This window comes from Alternaria atra (genome assembly GCF_907166805.1).
Source record: "Alternaria atra isolate CS162 genome assembly, contig: 30, whole genome shotgun sequence".
NCBI lineage: Eukaryota > Fungi > Ascomycota > Dothideomycetes > Pleosporales > Pleosporaceae > Alternaria > Alternaria atra.
In genome coordinates this window covers 758,011-785,623 of record NW_025091329.1, presented here as the reverse complement: position 1 = coordinate 785,623, position 27,613 = coordinate 758,011, and the positions used below count along the sequence as shown (strand labels likewise).

General features: G+C 50.3%; 12 protein-coding genes across 12 annotated transcripts; 6 read left to right on the top strand and 6 right to left on the bottom strand.

Moving 5' to 3' along the window:
- Positions 1 to 3: 3 nt before the first annotated feature.
- ALTATR162_LOCUS9656 (uncharacterized protein) lies at positions 4 to 1,973 on the top strand (the record flags this gene model as incomplete). The annotated part of the gene is made up of 3 exons (XM_043317290.1): positions 4 to 960; positions 1,011 to 1,545; positions 1,654 to 1,973. The coding sequence occupies 3 exons, from the start codon at positions 4 to 6 to the stop codon at positions 1,971 to 1,973; spliced, it is 1,812 nt and encodes a 603-aa protein (XP_043173225.1).
- Positions 1,974 to 2,200: 227 nt separating this feature from the next.
- Positions 2,201 to 2,587, bottom strand: ALTATR162_LOCUS9655 (uncharacterized protein; the record flags this gene model as incomplete). Its single annotated transcript, XM_043317289.1, has 1 exon — positions 2,201 to 2,587. One exon carries the CDS (start codon positions 2,585 to 2,587, stop codon positions 2,201 to 2,203), a length of 387 nt encoding a protein of 128 aa, XP_043173224.1.
- A 266-nt stretch (positions 2,588 to 2,853) lies between these two features.
- ALTATR162_LOCUS9654 (uncharacterized protein) lies at positions 2,854 to 5,259 on the bottom strand (the record flags this gene model as incomplete). The annotated part of the gene is made up of 3 exons (XM_043317288.1): positions 2,854 to 4,774; positions 4,833 to 4,891; positions 4,960 to 5,259. The coding sequence occupies 3 exons, from the start codon at positions 5,257 to 5,259 to the stop codon at positions 2,854 to 2,856; spliced, it is 2,280 nt and encodes a 759-aa protein (XP_043173223.1).
- A 1,991-nt stretch (positions 5,260 to 7,250) lies between these two features.
- On the top strand, positions 7,251 to 9,734 carry ALTATR162_LOCUS9653 (uncharacterized protein; the record flags this gene model as incomplete). The annotated part of the gene is made up of 3 exons (XM_043317287.1): positions 7,251 to 7,851; positions 8,985 to 9,497; positions 9,550 to 9,734. 3 exons carry the CDS (start codon positions 7,251 to 7,253, stop codon positions 9,732 to 9,734), a joined length of 1,299 nt encoding a protein of 432 aa, XP_043173222.1.
- An 841-nt stretch (positions 9,735 to 10,575) lies between these two features.
- Positions 10,576 to 11,372, bottom strand: ALTATR162_LOCUS9652 (uncharacterized protein; the record flags this gene model as incomplete). Its single annotated transcript, XM_043317286.1, has 2 exons — positions 10,576 to 11,135; positions 11,210 to 11,372. The coding sequence occupies 2 exons, from the start codon at positions 11,370 to 11,372 to the stop codon at positions 10,576 to 10,578; spliced, it is 723 nt and encodes a 240-aa protein (XP_043173221.1).
- A 1,007-nt stretch (positions 11,373 to 12,379) lies between these two features.
- Positions 12,380 to 13,461, bottom strand: ALTATR162_LOCUS9651 (uncharacterized protein; the record flags this gene model as incomplete). The annotated part of the gene is made up of 2 exons (XM_043317285.1): positions 12,380 to 12,712; positions 12,760 to 13,461. 2 exons carry the CDS (start codon positions 13,459 to 13,461, stop codon positions 12,380 to 12,382), a joined length of 1,035 nt encoding a protein of 344 aa, XP_043173220.1.
- Positions 13,462 to 13,958: 497 nt separating this feature from the next.
- On the top strand, positions 13,959 to 14,506 carry ALTATR162_LOCUS9650 (uncharacterized protein; the record flags this gene model as incomplete). The annotated part of the gene is made up of 3 exons (XM_043317284.1): positions 13,959 to 14,067; positions 14,116 to 14,231; positions 14,285 to 14,506. The coding sequence occupies 3 exons, from the start codon at positions 13,959 to 13,961 to the stop codon at positions 14,504 to 14,506; spliced, it is 447 nt and encodes a 148-aa protein (XP_043173219.1).
- Positions 14,507 to 15,057: 551 nt separating this feature from the next.
- On the top strand, positions 15,058 to 16,182 carry ALTATR162_LOCUS9649 (uncharacterized protein; the record flags this gene model as incomplete). Its single annotated transcript, XM_043317283.1, has 1 exon — positions 15,058 to 16,182. The coding sequence occupies one exon, from the start codon at positions 15,058 to 15,060 to the stop codon at positions 16,180 to 16,182; it is 1,125 nt and encodes a 374-aa protein (XP_043173218.1).
- A 919-nt stretch (positions 16,183 to 17,101) lies between these two features.
- Positions 17,102 to 17,578, top strand: ALTATR162_LOCUS9648 (uncharacterized protein; the record flags this gene model as incomplete). The annotated part of the gene is made up of 1 exon (XM_043317282.1): positions 17,102 to 17,578. One exon carries the CDS (start codon positions 17,102 to 17,104, stop codon positions 17,576 to 17,578), a length of 477 nt encoding a protein of 158 aa, XP_043173217.1.
- A 2,527-nt stretch (positions 17,579 to 20,105) lies between these two features.
- Positions 20,106 to 20,954, bottom strand: ALTATR162_LOCUS9647 (uncharacterized protein; the record flags this gene model as incomplete). Its single annotated transcript, XM_043317281.1, has 3 exons — positions 20,106 to 20,120; positions 20,159 to 20,409; positions 20,513 to 20,954. 3 exons carry the CDS (start codon positions 20,952 to 20,954, stop codon positions 20,106 to 20,108), a joined length of 708 nt encoding a protein of 235 aa, XP_043173216.1.
- Positions 20,955 to 22,341: 1,387 nt separating this feature from the next.
- ALTATR162_LOCUS9646 (uncharacterized protein) lies at positions 22,342 to 25,024 on the top strand (the record flags this gene model as incomplete). The annotated part of the gene is made up of 3 exons (XM_043317280.1): positions 22,342 to 23,324; positions 23,376 to 24,273; positions 24,326 to 25,024. The coding sequence occupies 3 exons, from the start codon at positions 22,342 to 22,344 to the stop codon at positions 25,022 to 25,024; spliced, it is 2,580 nt and encodes an 859-aa protein (XP_043173215.1).
- A 373-nt stretch (positions 25,025 to 25,397) lies between these two features.
- ALTATR162_LOCUS9645 (uncharacterized protein) lies at positions 25,398 to 26,531 on the bottom strand (the record flags this gene model as incomplete). Its single annotated transcript, XM_043317279.1, has 2 exons — positions 25,398 to 26,237; positions 26,376 to 26,531. 2 exons carry the CDS (start codon positions 26,529 to 26,531, stop codon positions 25,398 to 25,400), a joined length of 996 nt encoding a protein of 331 aa, XP_043173214.1.
- Between the last annotated feature and the right edge of the window lie 1,082 nt (positions 26,532 to 27,613).

Below are 27,613 nucleotides of genomic sequence, written 5' to 3'. Positions count from 1 at the left end.
ATCATGGCAGGCGATAGCAAGATCACCCTCGGGCGTTACATGTGGGAACGCATTCACCAAATTGGCGTCGACACGATCTTCGGAGTACCAGGGGACTTCAATCTCCAGTTTCTCGACTCCATTTACCTCACTCCAGGCCTATCTTTCGTCACCAACCAAAATGAGCTGAATGCGGCTTACGCCGCCGATGGGTACGCTCGCATCAAGAATACGCCTGGATGTCTCGTGACCACGCACGGTGTCGGGGAATTATCAGCCCTGAACGGTATAGCAGGTAGCATGAGTGAACATGTCAAAGTCATCCATGTCGTTGGACAGACTACACGGGCGATGCAAAAGGGCAATATGATGATCCATCATAGCATTGGGAATAAGCCGGACCATCAGATGTACAACAAGGCTAGCGAGGGGCTGAGGTTTGCAGCTGCAGAACTCTGGGATGTTGCGGATGCGCCGAAAGAGATTGATAGGGTGCTGAGAGAGTGTGTTATCAAGAGTGGGCCGGTGTACATCTTTCTACCGCTGGACTTGAGTGCCGAGATGGTGGATGCTGGGTTGTTGAACACACCGATTGATCTTGAGCCACATATCGATGAGAAGGCACGGGATGAAGCGATTAAAGCTATCACAACTGCGATTGCGGAAGCCAAACAGCCCAACGTACTAGTAGATGCCCTCGTCCAGCGCTTCAATGCTTCTCAAGAGGCTGCGCAGCTAGTCCGCAAACTCAATGTTCCTTTCTACTCGGCGGTGATGGGCAAGGGCATTGTCGATGAGACTGAGGAGAACTTTGTTGGAGTATGGAACGGCGAAATTTGCACTCCAGGTGTCAAGGAAGCCGCAAAACAAGCAGACTTGGTGGTTACCCTAGGGTACATACCTTGTGATACAAACTCGGCTGGTTTCTCGAGGCAGTTGGAGGAGAGCAACACGATCCATATCAATCCGCATGATGTTGTTGTAAGTTCCCGGCACAGCTCATCTGACGTCGGCTACTGATGTACATCCAGGTCAAAGGGAAATCCTACCCCAACACGCCCATAAAGTCCCTGCTTGCAGCTCTAACCGCCGCTCTACCATCAACACCGCAGCACAGCGTCCCCAAAATCCAGCTCCCACCACCCCGCACCCCACTCGACGCAAAATCAGCCCATCTGACCCAATCCCAACTCTGGCCCGCCATTCAATCTTTCATCCGCCCCGGTGACGCCATAGTCAGTGAAACAGGAACTTCAAATTGGGGTATCTGCGACATGACCTTCCCAGCAGACATCAGGCTAGTCACACAGATTTACTTCGGCAGTATCGGCTTCGCTACCGCTGCTACATTGGGTGCAGATATTGCACGGAGAGAAGTAGAAAACAAAACTAAGAGTCAAGGTGGAGAAGGAGAAGGAAGGACTATTTTGATGACAGGCGATGGAAGTATGGCTTTGACAATCCAGGAAATCGGTACTATGATCAAGGCAAAGTGTAAGACTATTGTGTTTGTCATCAACAATGATGGATATACGGTTGAGAGGTTGATTTGGGGAGCTCAACAACGTAAGTCCTTCTTCCTTACTCCTCCTCCTCCTTCTTGTTCTTCTCTTGCCATCTACGAGAAAACTCGGGAGAACGGACAAACGAAAAAACTTGACTGATTTTCCCCAGCATACAACGATATTGTCCCCCACAACTACTCCCACCTCCTCCCCCTATATCATCACCCCGACCCGCAATCCTCCTTCCACCGTGCAACAACAGCAGCGGAACTCTCAGCTATACTATCCAAGCCGGAACTTAAGCAGCCGCAGAAGCTGCAACTGGTGGAATTGGTGCTTGACAAGATGGATACGAGTTGGAAGCTGAGTACGGCGCTGGCGTGGAGGAGCGAGGAGCATAAGGAGTATCTGACTAGAGAGGGCTTTGTGGATACGTATGGAGGGTGGGGATTAGACGGAAAGGCCGGAGGCACTGTAAAGTGGAGTTGAGAGGCTTGTTCTGGTATTCTTGTGGACTATATGTGGCGTGCATGCAGACGATATGATACGGCTATTGTATCCACCAAGATAACACAAGTCAACTATTATATAGATCTTACTTCTCAACTGTGCTCACCAGTGTATGTGATACTGTCCTCTCTTACTCCCGTTTCTGTCTTCCTCTCATCTCCATCTTTTCTTATTAAATCCCCTTCCTTCTCTGATGTTTACTTGCTTTAAGCAAACACCCCAAGTAAACAGAACCACACAACAATAAGTTCGTAAATCATCACAGGCTGCCTCTCCCAGCTGTACATGACCGCTGCGAATCCCAATCTCAAAGGGATTGTAGAAGCCATCATGCGACGGTTACCTTGGAAGGTGAAGATAAGTTGATACCAGCCTACTGCTATTCCGCCAAGACCTTTGTAGCGTTGTTTAGTCTGAGTTGGTGTGGTAGGCGGTGCAAACTTACCGATCGATTGCAACGTCTGGTCCGAACCTTCTACTCCAGTGATGGCGGAATACTCTTCAGGGTTGATGAAGGGGTAGATGCCGAGGGCTATGTTGACGAAAGAGTGTAGGATGAGGAGGAGACGAGCCATGCGCGAGATGGGTGACATTTTGGTGGATACAAAGGAAGTGAGTTCTCAAAGAGGGTATTGTAAGACACGTTATGTTGATGTTTGAATGTGCAACAAGAAACGATGTTCCAAGGTTGCAAGGTTGCTTCCAAGACTGCACCACCCCGCTATGGGTAAGACGTGCCGCTTTAGCGCCCACGTGTGCGAGCGCCAATGTTTCCATGCTTGCGAAGTCTGTCTCTTGATCCACTTCCACTATTATTCACGGCTTGCTATCAAGCCTTGATTGTGATACGAGGTGATCGCTACTTGGACAATTGTGTGGCCGGATTTTCTTCATACCCAAGATTCCCGAGACTACTAGTTGCAGCCCACCCGCTGAGATCGTAAAACCACTCCGGGCTTCTCCCAAAATGAAACCCGTTACCTAGATCCATGGACTGTCCTTGCATATAAGCATTGACGTCAACATCTATACCCATATTCATGTCTCCCAGATCACCATCCAGCATATTCAACCCCTCCATTGTGCCATCAAAAGAAGGAAAGTCTGTATTGTTGTTAAATTCGCTTTGCACGTTGGTACCGGTAGGCAGATGCTTCCCTGTAACATCATCAGCGCCTTCACCGCGACCGTGCTCTCTTCCTGTGAAGCTTCCACTGGAGAAATCTAAATCGATTTCCTCGCCGTGCTCTTCTCGGTACACTGTAGCGAGTATCTGACGTATTTCTCTGGTAGAGGTTTTTGCTGCTTCCAGGACAGCTGCTTCGGGGTCAGCGCCTGATACTAAAGCGTCGATGCGCGCTAGTGCGCAGTTTAAGAAGACAACGCCCTTGGCGTTCGTTTCGCCATTGTGGATGCGAGCTACTGCTGTTTGTCGGGCGGATTCTAGGACTTGACATAGGGGCTGGTATTGTGTTGGTAGCGATGACAACCCCATGGAGGAAGATGTTGTTGACACATGTGTGGGAATCAGGGGAGCAAAGAGTGCTGCCTCTTCTTCTCTCTCGTTGATTTGCGAGTTGAGCTCGTAGTAAACGGTTGACATGGCGTAGAGGAAGAAGGATTTGAAGAAGCCCACACACCGATGCGTCATGCGTGTCCAATCGTCTTCTTCACCAGGCGCAAGTTCCGTCGCCGGCGCGTAGATCGCTAATGAGGTGTCCAAACACATCTTTCTTGAGTAGTGGTAGCGTGGGTTTTCGCTTGCTTTGGAAAAATACGGGCGATGGAGGCAAAGGACGAAGCGTCGGACAAGAGTATCGGACATTTTGATCTGGAACGGAGTGATATTGTGTCCTGCTGCTAATGCTGATTTGAAGAACATTGTTTTCTCACGGCAGACGCTGGTCAGCTCACTGCCGATGCGCAACACGTCGTCGTAGGATAGATTGAAGCGAAGGTTGTTAATCAACCTGATAATCTCCAGCCGTATAGGAAGTGTTTGTGTGAAACCGATTTGAATGCTACAGTCCGTGAAGGTGGTTGCTGGCTTCACATCTAGTGGCGTGTCGATACCGTCTCCTATATCTTCATCGTTGATATTAGACGGTGGCTTGGTATCATAGTCGTTCACAGAAACCATGGGTGGCATACCCATATCCAGGCTACTTTGCGCAGTGATCTCTAGCACGGTCGTCCAGAGTCTGCGTCGCATCTCACCGTGATAGACACTAATCTTGGGAAAGTGAGACGGGTCGCGATGCAAACCGAGATGCATGGCCGTTCGCAATAGCGTGCCTGCAGGTATCCAGATGTGGTCGCCATCGATGCTGCAAACTTGACGCGCGATCAATGTCAAGATCTGTATCTGCAACCCTATCATATTGAGACGCGATTTCGCATGAGGTGCGCTCTGCCAATCTGCAGCAGCTTGAATCCATTTCGCAGCTGAGATACGGAGCTTGGCTTGCTCTGGTCCAGTGTAGAATGGCACGCCAATTGCGCATACAAGCAGAAACTTGTGAATGATGGACGGTTTTGCAGGCATAGTGCCTAGCCAGTAGGCGTCGTATACCTTCTTGAAGGAAGGAACGTGTAGGACACGAAAGACGCCCTCAAATGTACGAAGGTAACAGCCAACAAGCGCATCACTGATCTCTTTTGGCGGGATGCATGCCTGCAACTCTGGTGATATGGAGGGCTGTGACATGCGAGAGGCCTTGATGATGCGGGCCATTCGTTTGACCTCTGAGACAGTAGCATATAATTCAGTCGATTTGTTCCTAGGCTTCAAGGTCAGATGACTCATCTTTCAAATGGAACTGTCACACGATCACATACACTTCCTTCCTGTTTGTATTGTCGTTGATCGTCGTGTTTGCATCACCAAGAGCATCATACTGGTATACGTCAGTGAAGCCCTCCTTAAGTCAAAACTTACGAAAGATCTTGAGTAAGTTTCACTTACAGGATCTATGGCATTGATCCAATGACTTTGACCATAATACTTCGACTTCACAAATTGACCGCTTGTGGCACCTGAGCGTTCCTGTTTCGGCGATGTACTACTTCTCGGCTGCTCATTCAAAGTAGCACTCGCCAGCTTCTCCTCAAGCCCACGAATTCGATCCCACAAGCTACTGATGATCGAGGCTTGTGCAGTATCCGAGTGCGAGTTCAGATTGAAAGGCGGTCTATCGGTGGGCAAGGATTTCAGCTTGCCGCTACGTTCTCCGAGAAGCCCGGGTGCCACGTAGCGGTTGATCATCGCATCAAAGTCATTGGATGATTCGGGTGGCTGGGGAGAAGACCGAGCCGGATGTTCTTGGTCTTGGTCGTTGCTGTGACCTGTCGAGGTATCATCTTCGGTTGACCTTTCGCTCCTTTCTGACCGAATTCCCGGGCGCGTAGGTCTAAAGGTGCAGGTTGCCGACTTGATTCTGGTGCATGCTCCACAGGGCTTCTCTCGGTCGCATTTCACCTTGCGCATGCGGCATTCGACACATGACAATGCTGGCCTTCGTCGACGTTTTGCTGGTCCGTTGCCGTCTGTGTCTGCGCATTGGATAGTTGGTTGCTCAACCATTCTGAACGACAAGTACAAGAAAGGTAATCTTAATTTCCTGACTATGTAGTATCGATCGCATACAATATTCTTAGTTTCTGGAACGGTTGCTGGTAGCTGAATAGGTGATGGTCGGTCATTCCTGAAGCGGGTCGGTGATTTCGGTGATCTCGCTACAAGAAATCTGCGGTATGTTCACTAGCCGGCGATGCCTGCTCTTTCTATACCTCATCATAAGAGCATAGCCCCGTTGCGCAGGATCGCACCTCGTGTGACTTCCGAAATACTATGCTTACGCGTGCCATTTATTGGGTAGAGCGATGGTGTGTTGATGGAGGCCTCGCAACATGAAACGATTTTGGGTGTCGGGCGAGCTACGCTGAAGTCGACGGCACCCGCACACCCGCTCATGTGCTGCCTACGCTCGGCATTTAACCAAGAAACGAAACTACTTTAGCATGCGCAATGGATTCGGATGTCGAATATATTGCGCGCGTTCATTTTGGGCATCGTTATTAAGCCCATACCAGCTAACGCCTGCTGATGAAGCGCAACATCCACAGTGTACTTTCGTTCGTATGTAGGCACATTGTAAGTTCAACTAGAATTCTCACTACAGGAGCCTGTCTCGAAGCGCATCTATTAACGCTCCGTAGATTATATACACAATAGCATCGAGCGCCCTAGTACACACGAAAAAGTGTGTTTGCCTACATTGTTACATCAGGCACCTAACACATTCGCGTCCACGAGACTCTGGAACATGCGGAAATTTGTACAGTCCTTACGCACAGTCCGCATCGACGCAACGATACGAGGAAGCATCAGACACAACCCCACCTTGATAAACGGACACCAGCGGGTAAGGGCAAAGATCCCTTGACAGCACTGTTCCGTTGACTGGTTGCTTTTCAATTGCCCGTATGGTGGCTGGAGGGATGCCTTTCTTTCCCATTCAACGAGTTGCTGCAATCCGTAATTTTAAGGCAAACGAGTGAACGAGCTAACGAGCCAGACGGACAGTAACGCAGAATGCTGCTTGCTTTTTTCGTCGAGTATTGTTGCGCGTTATGTTAGTTAGTACCATTGCATCGCCCTTATTGAGTTCGACTACTTCGCTACTGTCGGCATGGCGGATGCTGATCTTGGGGGTACCGGTGCTACACCGGTGAACGATTAAACGAGTAGACGAATACCCCTTCAGACTCTTGATCGGCATACTAGCGTCACTCTGCCCAATTAAGCTTTTGGCGCAAGCAAGTCTCCCACTCGCAGCACGTCTAAGCCATACTGGTCCACCCACGAACAACCTCAAGCCCTGCATGCTTACAAACGTAACTTCATCCATCGACAAGAGGGGCATCATGCGTGAACATCGAGAGCCTGGCCGAATGCCAATAAAACGATATCATAGGAAGTCCCGGGCTGGATGCGACACGTGCAAGCGACGGCGCGTCAAATGTGACGAAGCCACACCAATATGTGGAGCTTGTGCTCAAAGACAGGATCCATGCAGCTACTCAAAACCAGCTGTTACGACTGCTAGATCCAGGGATTTGGCAACAACATCCTCAACCGCGGCAAAGCCATCATCATCATCGTCATCACCACTACCTAGCACATCCCCGTCGTATTCATTAGACGATGCATACCGCGGCCTTTCCTCACGACTGGTCACCTACAATGCCACCCGGATGAGAGAAATGCAACTCATGCACCAATGGTCCACAGTCACCTACCGTACTTCTGTTCCTCGCAATGAGGAAGTCTTTCGCGACTACGCAGTCGATAAAGCCCTACAACACACTTACCTAATGGACATAATTCTTGCATTTACGTCTCTGCACAGTGCAAGCAAAGCATCGAAAGCCAGCGATGTACACGAGCATGTCGCCGCCGCTCTCCACTACCAGAATCAGAGTATAACTGAGCTCAACGAAAAACAATCGCTCTTCAGGATCTCGAAAGAAAACCTCGACCCTGTATATCTCATGACTGCTCTCCACGCAGTTACCGCACTGGTGGCATCTCTGACACCCGCAACTCCGGGCGAGCAGTTAGAACCGATATCCGGAATACTGATGCGCATCAGGAAGTATGCGCTATGCCTGAACGACATGATTGACGAGCACATTGTGTGGGCTAAAAGTAGCGAATTGAAGCAAATCCTTGATAGACCCACTGCGCCCAAGATCGAGGAAGCTGGTTCATTCACAGCGGAGAAGCTGCGGGCGTTGACCGATGCTATACTGGCGAACATGGATCTTGATGACACTGCCACTCCATTCTTCCGTAGTAAGTTGGAGAAGCTAGAGAAGGCATACTCTGATAACAATGGGCGTTCGGTTATCTCTTGGTTGGTTATGGTGGAGCCTGTTCTCTTTCAGAAAGCTGATGAGGGGGAAGCGGCGGCTTTGGTGATATTAGCATGCTGGGGTACACTTTCCTGTGTTTTGGAGGATATATGGTGGACAAAGTATGGTGGTCGAAGGATTGTGGAGGAATTGTCGTCCCAGTTGAGCGGTTGCGATAGCCGCTGGGACGAGATTATGCAGTGGTGCTGCGAGCAAGTTGAGACACATAGTAGAGTTTAGTGATATATAACACCGTAGGCCGGAAGGCACTTAATGATATAATGCAGGCCGCTTCTTGCTCAATGTCTCTTGCAATCGTCTCCAGCAGGACGACCGGTATGGGTCTGTACTGTGTTTAAATCGTTTTCTCTTGAAGGGCGCGCGAATGAAAACGAAAACGAAAACGAAAACGAAATAGCCTAGCCCATTCTCGTCTACTCGTTTCCGTCAACGCACTACGTCCCACTTCGGTCTTAGGAAACAAGGCTTAATGAGCCAGTTCGGAAATCTCAAGGCTCAGACTTGTAGCCGCGCTGTCAGCCTCAGGGGTATGTTGTCTTGAAACTTCAGGGTACTCTCACAATCGTCCTTCATACTCCGGTCTACTCAGCCACGCATGGCTTGAACTTACTCAAGTCTAAGGTCTTGTCTAAGCCTCAACATCACCACACAATCCCTTAGCGTCCCGTATATTCTGTAGCTCACAATGTATATATAATACTTTGCTCATTCTGGATTCTCTACACATGCCTTGAAAACTTCTCATCGACCACTTTATCACCTTCTCTCCACCAATCTTCCAGGCATTCTTCCCGACATTTGGCATCCCCAACCATTACAATGGCGAATAATGACATATCTCTCTACCCTTACTCCCCTTCAAAGCCTGCAGCCATCGTCAGCGTAGTATTCTTTACGATCTTACTAGCAGTACATTCTGTGAAGTTGTTCAAAACAAAAACATGGTTCGCTACACCCCTCGTCATCGGCGCCATCTGTAAGTTTCTCTTCCTCCCACAACTCATCGGTAATCATAACTCAATCTGAACAACAACCTTCCTAACACCTTCCAAGTCGAGTCTCTAGGCTACGCGGCTCGCGCATACGGCCACTTGCACCCATCCTCAAAGAACCCGTACATCCTCCAAACCCTTCTCATCCTACTCGCCCCTATACTCTTTGCAGCAACAATCTACATGTTCATGGGCCGTATCATCCTCGCATCTGGGCATACAAAAGCGTGCATCATCCGGCCAACATGGCTAACGAAGATCTTCCTGGGTGGCGACATATTGTGCTTCTTGGTGCAAGCTGCAGGTGCTAGCATGCTAGTGAAGGCTGATGCTTCACAGTCGACGAGGGATCTGGGCAAGTATGTTGTACTTGTTGGGTTAATTATACAAGTCTTGGTCTTTGGCTTCTTCTTGATCGTTGCAGCGCTCTTCCACCTTAGAGCTAAGAGAGTCGAGGAGACGAAAGGACAGCTTCGAATGTTCCATTGGCAGAAGCATCTGTTTACACTGTACGCTGCTAGTGGACTTATCACAGTGCGTAACTTGTTTCGCGTTGCTGAGTATGTTATGGGTGGTATGCACAACCGTTGCTTGTCTTTGTCGTATTCTTGACTGACTGGAAGCAGAGGAGGGATACTTATTGACACACGAATGGCCGATATACATCTTCGACGCACTGCTTATGGCTGCCGCACTTGCGATTTGCATTTCGTGGTACGTTGGTAACATCGTGCCTAAGGCCAGCAATGTCGATGAAGAAGATATATACGTGATGATGGCTGATCGGGGTATTCATGGCAATCGGGTATAGGACTCGAGAGGCTCAATAGTCGGGGGCGGTTCAGTGCACAGCTAGGCGGGTGTCTATCATGTTTGGTCCCATCATAGCAATCGCCATATGAGAAAATGACACTCGTACTTCAACAACCACGTCTTAACACTTGAATTAGAGATAACCCAGAAATCTTAAATTCTTCATCTCGAACATACTCGGACGTGTAGCCTAATGGTAAGGCACTCACACCCAATGGCCACCAACCGGATGTGCTGCGTAACTCTACGAGCACCGGTTCTGCGACCTACCGAGGTCGAAGCGTGAGCACAGGGGAACAGACTGCGAGCACCTGTGTGGGTGACGTGAGGGATCCATGTTCAAATCATGGCATGTCCAATTTTTGTTGGGGGATCTTTTTTGTTTTTGGTTAATCATTGGAAGGGAATGTGCATGGTCGATTGGCGGATACATGCATATGCGAAGCTACACCTCTCATCTTCTTTACCGTCATTGGTACGTTCGCTGGTCGGCATGTTATCTCTTTCTGCATCAGTGGACAATAGCGGTAGCTCCAACCCCGATATTGAGACGACAATATCAAAACAGCTCGATGGGCCTGAGAGGTCGTGGCGTCATTCTATGGGTCGGTGCGATAGTGGATACTGCAGGCTGGAGGTGCTCATAGTATCGCTGACATGTGAGTCAGCACTGGTAGTAGTGAGGTACGAACTTCATTCGACAGTATGTTACCTATCCATACTATGCACCCTATACGGGAACACCGAGTATACCAGTCGTCTCATGCTCAACGATCTCTACACCATCAACACCTTGCTAAATGCCACAACACCTACTCATACATCCCGCTCATCCACATCTACATATCCTTTGTCAAATCATAAATCTTCTGAATCTCCTTAAGCTGCCCCTCATGGTCAAACTTGAGATCCTTCAACAACCCATCCCCAAACCCAAACACCCAACCGTGCACAACGGGGAACTCATTCTCCGCCCAGCACTGCTGCACAGCCGCGGTCTTGATAACATTTCGGCACTGCTCGTACACATTGAGCTCAACAAGCTTATCGTATTTCTCCTCTTCAGTGCCGCCATTGGCTACAATGGCGTCCAGCTCCTCTTGGTGCAATCTGTAGACGTCGCGAATGTTTCGGAGCCAGGGGTTCAGGAGACCCATGTCTTTTGGTGTCATGGCGGCTTTGACACCACCACAGCCGTAGTGACCGCAGACGACGATATGCTTGACTTTAAGGTGGCGGACGGCGTAGTTTACGACGGACATGACGTTCAGGTCGATGTTGTTGACGAGGTTGGCGATGTTGCGGTGGATGAACATCTCGCCTGGATCGAGACCGGTGATGGCTTCGGCGGGGATACGGGAGTCAGAGCAGCCTGCAGGTACTGGGTTAGCAGGTTGGTCTATGTGATGAATGTATAGATGGTTGTGGTGGAGGGCAATTGAGTCACTAAAGTCTAGCCGGAATACAACTCACCAATCCACAGATACTCTGGGGCCTGTCCAGCACTCAGATCCTTGAAGAAACCCGGGTTCTTCTTCCTCATCTCATCGGCCCATTTCTTGTTGTTCTCAAAGATGCGGTCATGGCTTTGCTGCAGGTACTTGCGCACCTCCTTGGGCTCTTCCTTTCCAGTCATTCTGGGCCACGAAAAGTGTCGTTTGGCGCTGATTGGCTGTTGTGCAGTAGTAGATGTTTGCAAGAGCGGTGATGTTGCCCGTCCAGTATGACAAGATCGCAATGAAGTCTTGTAAAGTAAAGACGATATCGGCGAGGAAGTATGCTGCAGCGGTGTTGCGCTTGATAAGAGACGGGATGCGGGAGCGAAGGAGAGCTGCCCCGCTGTGACTAGCTCTCGGAGAGCGTGGGGTAACCGGTACGGCATGACAAGACGCAAAGAAAAAAAGATGGCGCAAGAGAGGTAAAACACCCAATCCTAGAGCTGCGGGCAGTTTCGGTTCTAGGAGAGAGGGGACGCGAAACGGATAATGCTCGAATTATTTTGCTTCTGCTGCGCGCCGATTGGGCGCTCTGACGTCAAAGGATTGGCTAAAGCATCAATGACCCTGGTTGCAGATCAGCGGACGATGGATCTAGCGGAGACATCTGAGTGAAGCACCGAGACTGCAGCCTCATTAATATCTCAGCGAAACAACCCAAGAGTCATCTGTTGCACTGAATCTACTAGGTGCTATACGGCGGCTTTCAACCGGACAGAACACAATGGCTCTTGACGACGCCAAGAGATCCATTATATCGCGCCATGCAGACCGTCTATTGAGCACAAGGGCTTGGCCCAAGACGATCTGCCCCTCCGAAATTGCCCGCGCGTTATCAATAGAGGAGCTGCGTACACTAGACGCGTCAGAGTGGAGGGATACCATGGATGATGTACGACAGATGATGTGGGAGAGGAAAGAGGCCGGAGAAGTCGAAGTGATGCAGAAGGGCCAAGTGGTGGATGTGGAGAGTTTGGAGGATATCAGAGGACCGATAAGAGTGAGGAATGTAAAAGGATGATACAATATCAGGACATGCTCTGAACGCTGTTGTTGATTAAAACACCAACAAACTCCGATATACTCCAACGAACTCCAATGAACTCCAATATATGCATGCATTCAAACCTTCCTGACTTCTCAAACTTCAAGTCTCGGGATGCTTGGCGCCACTAGCATCGAGACCCTGCCATTTCCCCTCATCCCAGCCCATACTGGGATCTGTCGCGTTACCCGCCTTGCCCTCCTCCGTAAGGTTCTTGATGTCACTCCAGTACTCCAGCTTCTTGCACTCGTCATCTGCTGCCTCGATGGCCTTGAGCAGGTTATCGATTCTGCGTTCTTCGGCGTCGCCTTCGGGCTTGGAATCTTTCTTGTGTTGTTCGCGGTGGTCTCTGGCGGCTTCGAAGCGGTCCATGAGTGTGGAGAGGAGCTGGCGACGCGAATTCTGGAATATAAGCATCGACATGATGGACGGGATCTGAACATGTTAGTCGTGTTCGAGATGTGGGGATACAATATGCATACCTGTCCTGCGAGGTAGTGCAGTTCCTCGCCTCCATCGTCGATGAACTTGTGTATGTAGATTATCTTCTCACGGTCGATGGCAGCTTTCCTCAGTTTCCTCATCAGTGTTGCAATGTCCCTCACTTCTTCGTCCAGGCTCGTCTGGGCACTGTCCAACAGGCCGCTGCCAGTACCAAACGTCGTTGACCTAGCCAATGTGGTGCCGATGCTGAATGTCTCGCCGAACATGCGCTCCTTCGCATTCTCCTTGGTCTTGGGCGGTAGCCTCTGCTTCACCCGTCTCCGTAGCCAGCGTCGTCGCCGAACGAAGCTATGGAACCAAGGGTGGTTGCCGTGCCAGGGTGAGCCCTTGAACAGCAGACTGTACTGCCAACCCTCTTCATCGACATCCAGGCTCATGTCGACATACCAGCTCTTCCAGTCCCATACCCAACTTGGGTCGGGGACTTGTGCATTTGTGATGTTAACTGCGGAAGGTCTAAACTTGGCATCTTGCCAGGGCGCAGGGTCAATTCGTAGATTCCACAGCGCCTTGTTCGAGAATAGCGGTATTCCGAATATGAACCAACCGCGCTGGTTCTCGTAGAGGATATCGATGTGAGAGTCCGATGTGGTCGGTCGCTGTTCGGGTTGTGCAGCCGTAGTAGGCGTGTTGTCACCGTTGGACGTGTGGTCGACGAGGTTTATCTGTTGGTCCGCCATGGTACAAGCGTGATGTAGAAGTCAAGGAGAGTAAGACGCGAACGCCGTTGCTATCGTAGATACATGAGGGTTAGGCAGGCGCGGAACGCTGCATAGGTAGTCGGCAATCGCTCGAGGGTGGCTGTTAAGGGGCGCGCACAGAAGATGCACACTGGGAAGACGCGACTGAAATGCGGCAACAATAGAAATAATATTAACGCTATAATGGCATTACAATTAGTTTGTAGAAGTAAGAGCAACGAGCGTATGCAATGTGGATCCGGCCTGTCATGCTTCGTGGAGTGAGCTAGTTTGACGATCTGGTTCCCGTGGCAGTGAAAAGCCCGTGCTGGAGCTGTGTGCCATTACGTCACACATGCGCTTGTTAGAAAGACGCCTTCCAAGGTTCCCCTCCCTCGCACAACTTTGATCCTCCATCTTCAATTCGTAAATCATATAGCTTGATCATCTTTCAAGTCCAATCAATCCAACACCACAAACTACCCATCACATCGACAATGTCTCGTCGTTTCGCTACATACGGTGGTCTCGCTGCTGTTGGTGGTGTGACCTACTACCTCTACAGCGCTGGAGGCGACCCGAAGCTTGCCGAGAAGAAGGCCGAACGTAAGTCTTGCAAGTACTGATGCCTAACATGTTGACTGACAATTGCAGACGATGCTGCGACTGCTGCACGCAAGCTAAGAGGCGACTACCCCGGCCAGGACAAGGAAGCAAAGAAGGCTGGCGAGGAGGGCTACGAGGCAGTCCGCGCCAGTGCACAGCAATACGTGCGTACACTATGATTCCAAGTTAGTTGTGACAGTATGCTGACCATGATTAGGCCAACCAAGCCAAGGCGGAAGCAAAGAAGGCAGAGCAAAAGCTTGATGCTTACAGCGCCGATGCGAAGAGGCAGTACGAAGATGCCAAGGCCCGCGCTGAGCGTGAGCTACACGAGGCAGGCAAGCAGGTCAACGCTGCCGCCAACAAGTTCGATGCTGTCGTCGAGGACAAGGCCGCCAAGACTTCGTCATGGTTCGGCGGATTGTTTGGCGGAAAGTAAACTCAAAATGTACAGGACTGGTAATATAATGATAATGTAACAAGAGGAGCTGAAGATTGTTATCAAGGATGTTGCATGAGCATTGGAGTATATAGGCGCAGGTCTTCTATCTCAATACGATACGATACGATGCGATACGATACGATACTTACGGTTACTCTCCATCATGTCGTTGGTGAGAAGCACAGACGTCCTCTGGGCTGAGCGTGAAGGCATTACTTTTGTTCAGGCGGATTTTGGCAAAGACGATGTGAATATTAAACGCGTTGCGTCATTGCAGCAACGAGGAACCAAAATGAGAAATGAGTGGTGCAAAGACGCCGGATGCGTGGAGCAACGACACGCTCAAGTTTCAATTAAGTGGGGCGGAAACGCGACGCGAACGCGCAGAAGCGTAAAGCGCGTCGGACGTGCCTTCCCTGTTTTGCAACCCCCCCTCGGCTCATAAACACTCCTTTGAACCTCGTCTCTACAACCCACACGACACATCACCTATCGACATTGTTCCAGATATCTCATCGTCGTATCAATTCCGCTTATCTTCACCAACAATGTCGCCTATTGCTCCCGGTCAGCTTCCGGCCGAGCTCGTCAACCTTCTCGCGCTACACTCTTCCTTCCTGACGGCGCTGTCGCTGCATTACGCCCACAATGGCACTTCAACGCCTGCCGACCTTCGAGACCTGATTGCATCGACAACTCTAGTTTGGCGGCAACGCAAGGTCACGTACGATGACATCCGACTACTTATTGGTATTCTCGACCACGGTCCCTCCGGCAACAACAACCCTTACTATTTATCCGACTATGGTCGCGGCAAAATCTGCATTGAAATCAAGGATAGCAGCCCGATGATGAACGGCATGACACACATGAACGAAGAAGGGCTCCAAGAAATGTTCAAGGAGGGATTAGATACGTTGTGGTCACAATGGTGCACGTCGCAGAAGATGATGGCCCGACCAATTGCGGTGCCCAAGCGCGGACGGGGACGCCCAAAGAAGGCCGACATCAAGCAAGCATGCATGGACACATTCCTTGATGATACCTCCATGTTCAAATTCCTGAGTCAGCTTCCTCTCGCCGAAGTCACCACATGCGAATCGCTCACCGCGCTTGCGCCAGCACAAGAGAAGGGACGCAAGAGGTTGAGGGAGTTCAAGGAGAGCGTACAACAAGGCCGTGCACTGAAGAAGACGAGATCAACCATCGGAAAGGAGAATGAGCCTTCCTTGGGACAGAACCAGCAGGTGCAACCCGCCCAACCCAAGATCACCGAATTCGCTGCCGTCCGCAAGACCAACCTCCTCGACCGTATCCTCGCAAAGCAAGAAGCCGCAAAGGCTGGTCCCACAGCACCAACACCCGCCGAACTTCAGAGAAAAGCAGCTCTACAGCGTACTCCAGAAGTTATTGGTGTCCTCTCTCTGCTCTGCGCGAACAGACCCGGATCCCGCGTTTCTTTCTCAACACCCACCCTTGTGCAGGCAATACAGGGTTCTATTCGATCTCCAATCTCCAAAGAAGAGGCTATGAAGTGTGTAGAGGTTTTGGCAAGCGAAGTCGCCCCAGGATACGTGTCAGTCGTCAGCATGGGCAGTATTTCTAGTGTTGTCATCAACCAGATGATGAGACCCACGGATATCAAGAGCAGGCTGATTGCGCTGGGCGCTTGAAGGTCTAATCTTTTACATTCTATTAGTTGTCCTCGGACGTTCTTGTTGTAAGTAGGTGAACTCGTTTAGAGTCCGTTTTGGTTATTGTTTGTTTATCGCATTATATTAGCGAGCGTATTTTGTTCTTTCGCTGTACAGTATCTTAGCCTATAGCATATCATAATTGCACAACCTACATCCATCATTCTTGTTCTTTTGTTTTCCTGGTCTCGATGCGATCCCGCTCGGATTCCAGATACCCGACAGCGTCTTGCTACGCGTGGCTTGACGCCTCTTCTGACAACTGACAGCCGTTACACGTCAGGCTATCACAGCTCGCCTCACTTGTCAGCACATGTGCGCGCTGAAAATGCGTTGGTCGTACACCATCACAACACTGATCTTCACGGTATCGACCTCACGTCACCTAAAATCGACGTACGACACGAAGCCGACTCGTAGAATCTCCAACGTCTAGCGACGTGTCGTATCGTGCCATTGAATGGGTACAAACACCACCACAAATCCGACGAAAACCTAGATTCCGAAACAATGACAGCCAAGCACCACCATCTTGTGACAGAAAACATTCCGACAACACCACTTCATCAGAATGACAAGACGCCAGCATTGACGGAAGACAATCATTCCATTGTTCTGGAAGAAGTTGTCGCGTCAATGAACAACGCGTTTGCCCACGTTTCCGAACATGAATGTTTCTTGCCTCAGGCTGTGGGGGATCTACATATAACATGTGTGTTCCTAATGAGGAGCTAACAAGCGCATGAAATCGTACCATTATTCAAGAGTGACCAGAAGCATAATACAGCGAACTACCTCTGGCAGGTCTCTTCTCTAATACGATCATCGACTTTACCGATACCACACCTTGATCGCTTTACCAACCTCCTACCAGAACCACTATAGCCAGCCGGCCACCATGAAGTCCATAGCATTCCTCTTCGCACTCTCAACCCTCTTCCTCTCAACTACAAACGCACAAGTTCACCCACGCATCCACCGCCGCTGCGCATCCAACCACACCGTCTCAGCCACTGCCTCAGCGGGTCTACCACCAACAACGCTATCCACATCCTTTATGCTCGCCTCAACACCATCACCCCTACCATCAACCCTCGCAACCTCCGTGTCCGCCTCGCCATCTCCACCAGCGGCCTCCTCCGCTACAGCATCCTCACCAGCCACGCCGTCCACCTCCGCAGGCGCAGGTACCGGAAGACAAGTTACGATCAATCCGGGCGATACACTAGAGAAAATTGCTGCGGCGAACGGAGCGGGGATTTGCGATATTGTAAAGGCGAATGGAATTCAGGATCCGAATCTGATTTTGACGGGAGACATGTTGACGATTCCTGTTGTGCGGGGGCAGAAGGATGATAAGAGTTGTTTGCCTTGAGGGGGGAATGGAGAGCGTGATAGGGTAATGGTTGATTGCTGTGTGTATACAGGCTGAATGGAGAGTTTTATGGAGCTGTTCGTGTGCTTGTTCATGTTTGATTATGACGTGGAAGTGAAAGATATGAGGGACGTGTTGTAAATTTTCCTTCTAATTAACAATCGAGTGGTAGCATCATATGGATGCTGAAAATGTGCCTTGAGTAGTATAGCTGTATGGTTTTACAAGGACACAGAGTCGCCATCTTAAATGCCCGTGAGAACTTGGGTGAGTTCCTCGCGGTGCTTGGGTTGGCAGAATTGTTACAAGTCTTTCTTTCATATCAGACATTTTGTTGTAGCTGGCCAGGAAAAAGGTTTGAGGTGTTGCCACTAACAAGAACGATTGATTTGACTGTTGCAGCGCAGTGTGTGGTGGTTTTGGGCGAAAAGCTCGATTTTAGAACTCGTTGTGTCTTGCCTACAAGCCTCTAATGGTAAACACCAGTAATGCGAAACATATTGCAAGTTTCAAGGATAGACGGTGTTCCGCTAGGTGGAGCTAAGAGGAAGGAAGCCTCTTTATCAAGTAGATTGTTCGTTGACAGGTTTGCCTATCGCGAATGGGCTTTTAAAATCGAAACCACGATTGTAGAAATCGTGTTCCGTAACATTTGTGTGCTATGCAGTGATGATTATAGCACCTAAGGTAAAATAAATGTGTCCAGCGAGGTCGTTAAGCGGCAGAGGGGATAATGGTGGGGCACTGCCAAAAACAAAGCGACGAACATTCATCCACCACCCAAACAACCCCCATCCACCCACGCACTTCGCGTGGACAAAAAGGAAAGCTTCTCAAGCCCGACGTGGGGGTCGAACCCACAACCTTGAGATGTACTGAGTAATCGTGTCTATTAGACCGTGAAAGACTAAGAGTCTCACGCTCTACCGATTGAGCTAGCCGGGCTGGTTTGTTGCCTGTTGTTGAAGATACAGTGTAAATTTTTCATTATAACGAAAGGTTTGTGTACAGTAATATGTTTGACCGGCAGCAGGTTTTTGGTAGCGCGGTGTTCATGTTCGTGGCCGCACATGGCCGTGGTGTGCGAACGTTCCCGTCTTTCGACAACTCCAACTTTGAAATTCGACAACTCCACATTGCATGGATGGAATCTAGTGCCCGGTAGCTCAAAACAATACGATCGATCTGTCTAATAGTTTCCCCCTTCGGAAATTTGATCGTATTGCTTACATCAGTATCCGCTGACGATGTATTTGTTGCTGAGAGAACTTCGGGGCCAAGGCACCATCGGAGCCGATAGTCTTAGTGACCCAAGGAACACGATCAATGATGTCGTGCTCAAAATATCACGTCAGCAAGGACACAACTCGGCCGCGAAGACACTAATGGGCAATGGATACAGTTGGTACAAGTGATGCAAGAATTTAGAAATGACACCCTCCCCTGCGTTGCGGTTATCGAGACAATGAACGATCCGAGGCCACTTTGCATTGCACCTGCAGCACCCATCGTACAGGCTGCATAGCCAAAGGGACCTCGCCCTATTTGAACCACTGGATGAGATTTGCATTTGAGTATATGCGGCTGAGAGGAGTCCTATCCACTTCAGCGAGGTTGTGGGGTTCGACAACCTGCCCTAGCAGACATTCCTGGGCTCAGCGTGCAACGTTAGCAAGAAGGCATACGAGGCCTAGATGCGCCGAACGAGGTGATCACGTACTCGGGTTGCGCCTTAGACAGGACTCTTTGAGGCCATCATGTAGCGCTCGGGGAGTATACTCCTATCACCCTTGTACCTGGCAGCATTGGTAGCATCGGGCCTAGAATGTTACTGCAACACCCAAGCAAGTTCGGTACCAAATCTTCACCACCTTCCGGCCGCGCTGACGTATCTGTGGCTGATGTCCACCTCTAGACCATGACCAAATCACTGGGAACAGAACCTGAACACAAAAAAGCAACCTTAAACTCCGCGACGGAGACCCTAGAACGGTTCCTTCAGCGCACGATCGGAGTTACACGGGGAGAACGCCACAAAAAAAGCAATTATGGATTTCCGTGAACCATAGCTGATCACAGTGACCATGTTGCTTGCACGTGTTGCTGAGATGGAGTGATAATAGAACGCCCACGAGAAAGTCACTACAGTCGCGGCTAGGACTGTCGGATTATATGACAGTTCCCAAATGAGCTACAGGGATCAATCGTCGATTCCATGACAGCCGTCACATCCGCGCGGAAAGGAACAGCCCCATGTGCCCATCTCCAGTTCATCTCACTACTCCGAGTAGAGTTCGTGCAAGTTCCACAAAGGATGTTTCAGAGCATATTGGACCCGGTAACGCACAGCCTCATGTTCATATGTGAGGCGCCCCTTGGACTTCGCTTCATTTGGATGCCTACCACAAAGCACAAATGTAGTATTCAAAGTACGGGACCTTCGGTATGACGAACGTTTTCAGCACTACAGATGCCGTAGAAGCCCCTATATTCGACATTAGATCTACATAAGATCTACGTACTTGGTCTAAGCTCCAGTGTCCTAAGGCGAGTGTTAGCTTCGAATCCACATGTACGAACGCGAACGAGAGCTGGGTGTCGCACCAAGTAGACTTGATAAAAATCCATCTTTACTTCGCCATCTTCTTCCTTGACTAGGTGCGCCCTTGCGGCCCAATCTTTGCTAGACTCACCCCCTGCCTTGAAGCCGTACTTGACCGTTCCATACAGCATTACCTCGTCTGCTTTCGGGCCGAACGGGAATATCTGGAGTGGCTTGTGCACTCTGGTAGAAACCTTTTCCCACATGGCTTTGCGCAGGGACAAAATCTCTGAAGCCAAGAATCAGCCTCACCAAGCGTAAAAGGGTATCATCAGACCGTCAGGGACCCGGTTGAACCTCTTGGCTGGATGGAAAAAGCAACTGCGACAAACCTTCTCGGCCCGCTACCCTCTTAGAGGCCATGACGAGTGTCGCATCCCTAGTAAAGTAGTCGACGTATTTCTCATGCGCTTCAGCCGTATCGGACGTAGCGTAGAAATCCTCGAAGAATTTCTTGTATGCAGGGTCAAACTCAACTGCCGGCGGATATTTAGACACGTAGGAGTTCATTTCGCGTTCAATTGGTGGTGTGTGTGGGATCATGGGTTGGGGGTGGTTATTAATACGGCTGGTCAAACGTCCAGCGAAGGCTTGCTTGTAAGGCTCGTATTGCGTGCCTGACGTAGGGGCTCGGCGGCGGGCCGGGCGGGAACGGCGTTCTGCAATTTCCAACTTCAACCTCCACTCATCACCAACATACACTCGGTTGTACGATTCACGTCGGTTTACCGGCTCCAAATTCTTGAAAAAATCGGGTGTGAATGAACAGATCATGATCTTGGTTAGAGGTGTTGGCGTCAGGACACAGTCAGCCTCGAATATCCTCAGGTTATGGTACCCGAGCGGCACTATCATCTTTCACCATAGTAGCGCCAACCATTCAGAAGAGATGCCGAGTTCGAGCGCGAAGTCCCCCGCAGTTGCGTAATGATGAGGCACCCCTGGGGTCGTTCTGCAAGGATTCCATATCTTCTCGCCTGCTTTGCCCTCGGTCACGGTCACGGCCTCAACAACACGAGAAATACCCTGAGTACCTGCGCAAGCGCAGCGAAGGTTTCACCGAGGCATGGGTGTGTTGTCATCACGGCTAATGCCGCGGACCCAAAGAGCTCAAACTCACCGAAAACGGGATGAAAAATCTCTTCGGGAGTTGCTTCCGGACAAGTTCAGGATGCATGTGTCCGATCTAGGAACTTAAGTTTCAACTTCAATCGCAACACCTACAGGCGCAACGACTATGGTGTCGTTGCGCGCAACACCGGTATCGAGATTCGAACAGTTCCTGGACACAAGCTACGATGACTCAATATACATTGGAGATCGGAGTGGCGTCCATCTGGTTGTTCTTGGCCACAGTCTCAGGCTACGTCTCGAACTACTCCGGAGGTACTTGTCAAGGCAAAGACCCGTTGAGTGACCGTTCCTAGTCACGGTATCCACTGAACTAGCTCTGGCTCTGCTATCACACGGACTGTGGATCCGTCGGCGATGCTGTCAGAAATCAAATCCTTCAGCTGCTTTGTCCATGTGCAAGTACATGGGAGAGACATGCAAGGGTAACGCTACCAACCTAGCTAATCGCACTCAGATTTCATGCTTAGCCACGCCTGTACGAATGCGAGTTTCTTGCCCCTAGATGTTCAACGGCTACAGGCTCTGAATACGTCCCCAGCTCGCATCGCCCAGCGCCATAGTAATGCCACACAACCAAAGATCTATGACCTTAGGTCTGAAACGTCGTCCTCCGAACAGGGTCATACGAAACACAAATCTTCTTTGGAACTAAAAGTCAACGGGAGCTAGCAAAGCTCCGTTGCGATTCAGTGGCGTAGGAGGTTTCCAGATCTAGCCTTCGCCCTAGACGTCACTGTAAACCGCATCTGTGGCGCAATACTCAACATGCTTCCCACACGTGCATGCCGCACTCCATGATGATCTACCCCCGGGGCGTACCCACGGCTCCTATGTGGATCGATACTGGCATATAGGAGATTTCATAGTTGGATCGCCCGATTTGGCTGTCCGAGTATCCGGCTAGAGGTAGAAGCCTACCAGGTCTGGAGACTGGCTCCCGAGTATTAATGGGGGCACACCCTGTCCGCCATTTTACAGACATAACTACCCCAGGAGTCTCCATCATCTGGGTTAATCTTCGCCCAACATGACTTCTTCTGGTCTTCCATCCGACACTCTTGAGACACATCAAATGGCAGACCACCGTCGACGATCCAGTGAGATCATCCCCGTGCAGGATGTTACCGTTCCAGCGCATCTGCTTCGGGCTACGGGTACCCTTGGGTCCAAACGCGACAACACGCATACTACACATACAGGAAACTGGGAACCACAAGCAGAGAACCCTTTCCTCGACCCTGAACGAATAGGAAGCATCCGTCGCCGTCCAACTCAAGATTCCGGTAGCCTTCAGCGCAACGGTACCCAACGGTCTATCAACCTTGAACGTACGGGAACGCATGGTGAACGAAGGAGGAGTAACCGATTCTCTTGGTTCAGTAACAATGGTGCAAAGAGAAACTCGCAGCACAGCGGGGTACTTCCATCACCAACTGAGGAGAACCTAAGACCCTTCCGGACCCTATCCTACATCCAAGGGTCAACCGACGTTCTAGCTCTGAGCCCTCGAGGAAGTCGTGCACCATCACCAAGTCCCACCGCATCTACGAAGTGGTCCAATGACGACCCATTCGCCACAAAGCCCAGCTCAATCCGAAGCAACCCTTTTGCTACGGGCAACAACTCTGTCCGAACATCAATGGACTCCCCCGAGGAACCTGAAGCTGCACACCACGCCGGTCGTCTGCGGAAAAACACTCTACAGTCTGTTGTCGATGGCATGGTACCCGATGCTTTGAAGCGAAGCATGACCAATGCATCCTACTTCAAGAGGAGTGAGATGTTTGGCACCTACGAGAAGGCGAAGAAGAAGGGAGCAGAGATTCAACGAAAGAAGTGGGTGCAACTCACTTTTGAGTATGCCATCTATGCCTTCCTGATACTCTTCGTCTACTTCGTCCTGATCGGAGTTCCACTTTGGAATGGTGCTGTGTGGTGGCTCTACTGGGTCGTGGAAACTAAGTTCGTTATCGCCGGTGGTTTCGGTATCGTGCTTGGAATTGCGCTATTGTAAGTCGTTCTGGTACTCTCTCCGTCTCTTCAGTGATTAATTTACCTCAGCTACGCGTTCGCGCCTCTGCTCATTCTGTTCGAGAAGGATCCACCGCCCGCCGACTTCACGACAGAGACCAAGTTTCACTCCAATGTTGACGATACATGCCTCATGATCCCATGCTACAAATCTGCTGGACTCATTGCCAACACACTCGAAGCTGCCTTGAAGATCTTCCCTCCATCGCACATTTTCGTCATCGCCAACGGAAATAGCCCGACGCCACTCGACAATACGGAAGAGGTCTGTCGCCCATACGGCGTGAACCACATCTGGTCGCCTATTGGATCGAAGATCGTTGCTCAATTCGTTGGTTGCTACGCTGCGAAAGCGTTCAAGAATGTTTTGCTCATTGACGATGACTGCGCACTGCCTGACAACTTCCCTGTTGTTACTGAGCGGTTGAGTGGCAAGGTCATGTGCATTGGTTACACCATCAAATCTGTCGGACCAAACTCATCGAAAGGCAACCTTTGCCAACAAGCTCAGGATCTCGAGTACAAGCTCAGCGGCATTCAGCGTGAGTTTGCTGGCAAGGTCGGTTCCGCTACCTTCCCACACGGAGCCATTTCCCTTTGGGACCGTGAGTTACTTGTCAAAACTTTCCACGAGCATCCAGGCTTTAGTGTATCAGAAGACTGGTTCTTTGGTCACGTCGCTCGCAAACTCGGATGTCGCATCAAGATGTGCTCGCAAGTCTTCGTCGAGACCGAAACACCGACCGCTGTCTTCATCTCTGGTGGTGGTTCTCGTGGTGGTTTCGGCGAGATGACCATTTTCTCGCAACGTTTCAAGCGCTGGAATTTCTTCTTCGTCAACGGCATGTACTACAATATGGCATACATTTTCGGTAGCTGGAAGCTCGGTTGGTGGGAGATCGGCGCAAAGATTTTCGTCTTCCAAGAGGTAAGCAACTCCGAGTCAATCTAGCCCACTCAACGTACTAACAAAACACTAGGTCTACGAAACTCTCCTCTACCTACTCACACCTTTCATCCTGCCTATCTCGTTCTACGTCCGCCCCTCGTTTTGCGGTTACCTTCTCGCCGCTACGATCGTCATGTACCTCATCAACACCATCATCTTCAACGAAGTGCACCTCCGCCGCAAGAACGAGCGCGTTGGCTGGCAGCTCATGTACATATACTACCTGCCCTATAAGCTTGTCTTGACTGTTATCAACGTCGCAAGCTGCTACTGGTCACTATACAAGTACGCCAAGTACTTTGCCAAGCGTCACCCAAAGGTCATTGAGGACGACAAGGCTGTTGAGGTTGTCATTCGTCTTGAGGAAGAGAAGACAAACCCAGAGTGCGGTCTCGGCAGACGCATGACTGTGCGCACCATCGATACACGATCCCGCGCCAGCGTGGATGAGGGTAGACGCTTATCATCTGATGCCATCGAGGTTGGAGGAGCTTCTTACGCAATTGTCACGGAGCCTGAGGATGTTCACTCTCCTGGCCTACGTCATGCTCCCTCTCACCAAGTCAGCACGACAAGGCCCAGCAGTCCTCTGCTACAGAGTGAGGGTATCGTTACAAGGGACTACTTCGATGTAGCGCAGGATGCGAACATCGATATCGAGAAGCAGAACAAAAGGACGAGCCGTTTGAGTGGTTGGAGTCAGAAGTCACAGCGCAAAGACGCTTACTAAATTCGTTTCCTTTGTCTAGGGTCGGCGTTTGAGCTTTTTATCTGGGCGACAATCTGTTATATACCTCCTGCGCATACTATAATCTCTTTTAACGGCCGAACAAATAAATAATGTATACCATTCAACACGCTTTCAATGCCTCTGTGAAACGTTCATGCAAGTGGCCTTGACCGGTTGATGCGCTGCTACCACAAAAGATGTCCTCAGTGGAGGCATCTGGCACCTCACAAGACTGTGGGTTGAGTCCACGGATAACTATCAACGATTACTTCGTACCTGATTCATACGTAGGTAATACACAATCTGGTGTTTCATCCTTGTCCACCAAGCGCATTGGCGCTCATCTTACGCTCCTTGTTGAGCTCATGTACAATCAAGCATCAGCCGATGCTTCTCCCGCGTCGTTCGCTGCTCTCGCTTTCCCTCCACTTCCACCCCTTCCTCCACCTCTACCACCCCTACCGCCGCGGCCACTCCTCTTCCCCTTTTGTACATCACCAACCTCCTTCTCCCACTCCTCAAGATCCACAACCACACCCTCAGGCAACTTCCCATCTCTCATCAGAACTCCACCATCCTTCTTCCTACTCTCGACCCTCTTAAAGAACTCATACGAAAGGAAGCCCTCATCATTACCCTCAGTGAGTATAACACCGTTCTCCGACACGAAGAACTTGATGCCAGCAGCGAGAGCAGCGTTGATGTCGATGTATATGAGGATCGAGGAGTTCTTACGCATACCTGAGATGACTGGTGCCGACTCCTTTTCTCCAGTCGTAGGATCAGTGGAAGAGTCAAGAACTTTGAATCCTGCGGGGAGACCAGATGCGAAGTGGATGTGGTTCCGTCCCATACGTCGTAGACCACCGCTCTTTAGGATGAGGCTCCAGGCGCGGTCATCAGTGCCGTGGACGACGGTTTCGGGGATGTTGCCTGCTTCTTGAGTGATGGGAATCAGTAGGCCTTCTGTGTCAACTTTGATCGAGTGGCCTTGATTCGCGCGGATGAGGTAGTCTGCTGGGTCCTCTGATTCTGGTATACTTGACAGTGAGTCTGGTTCGGCTTGCTCTTGTGATGGTGCTGCGCTTTCAGATGTCTCTTGGTCAAGTGACGATGCTGGAACCATCGAGTAGCGCTGTTTATCGTTGTTGGCGACTATGTCGCGGAGTTCAGGGAATGTGACTTTTAGGCTCTTGAGAGCCTTGGTGTTGAGCTGAGTAATGTTAGTCTATTTTGTGGTCTACATATGGTTTTTTGAGTTGGCAAATGTAACCATGAATTTGCGGATAGTCATGCCTTCAGGTTGGGCATACATCAGACTTCTCAATACATTGATTGGGAGCAAACTTACCACTTCTTGCACGTTAACGTACCCACCCTTTCCCAACTTCAAGCCCTCCTGACTCGCACCATGCCTCAATAACCAACTGACTTTCCTTGAGACTTGTACTTCTCTTGGCTGGTTCGCTGGATTGCGACTACCGCCGCCTCGACCACCTCTCGCCATCTCTTTAAGTGATCTTTTGAAGAGTCGCGAAATCTTTGCGAAAGGAAAGTTTGAACGGGAGGCAAGGATTCTTAGCAGAGCCTGCGTACGTTTCCTGAGCCAGGGGAGTGACGCTCAATGAGTCAGTGTGATGGCGTACGATAGGGATGGTAGAGGTGGGCGTAAAAGGTTAGTGCGAGGGCCAACTTTTATGTGGCGACCCCGCAATGATTGGATGCGCTAAACACATCAACAACATGAACGCGACTGCGTCACGACGACGTTCGATCAAAGCTAGACAACTTCTGCTCTCAACGTACACTTCTGATCTCACAATACGGCCTTGAGCTTTTGGGAATTGATTTGCAACGTCAGTCACATCGGCTCGAGGCCCTTCGTGCCACGAAATAAGAAATCCATCTCAGCCACGTATAGTATACGAAGACAACATAGATGAATGGACGAATTGTGTAGGAAGAAGCATATCTACGGCAAACTACGAGAGACTAAGGCGGCGATTATATTAATCAGACTTATTCCTGTGGAGCAAAAGTACTCGAAGCCTCCCTTGCATAGAGGCATGACTCTGCTTCGGACCACACACTCAGTCTTGTTGTTCATGATGTCGCCTAAGTGCTCGAACAACAGTGTGGAGATGCCCGACCTTCATCTTGTTAGATGATACTCGCCGATTCTCACAAGCTCGTCGTCCGTCTATATGTAGCTGAGGCCACCGTCAAGCACCACACAGAGCCCTCCATGTACGCATCTGGACATGCACCCATGTTCATTCCCTGTGACCGGAAGATCGTTGCTTCCACCGACAACTCTCCAGAGCTACTCACAAGATTCCTTCCGATACGCCTCAGCTCATCTTTGATGAACTGCCTGGACCGCAGGAAGCCAGGTTGGTTCATATAGGGTCCATGCGAGAACTCCCTAGATCAAAGCTGACCTTTTGCAAGTTCTTGGGTAATTGTGCGAGGTGAGAGTAGCCAGGGCGGACGTCCTGAACAGAGAGATCCATCTTGTCGTAGTTCAACCTGCTGTAGAAAAAACCCATACTCAATACTTGCAGCATTAGCGAAGACATGAGGCGGTGC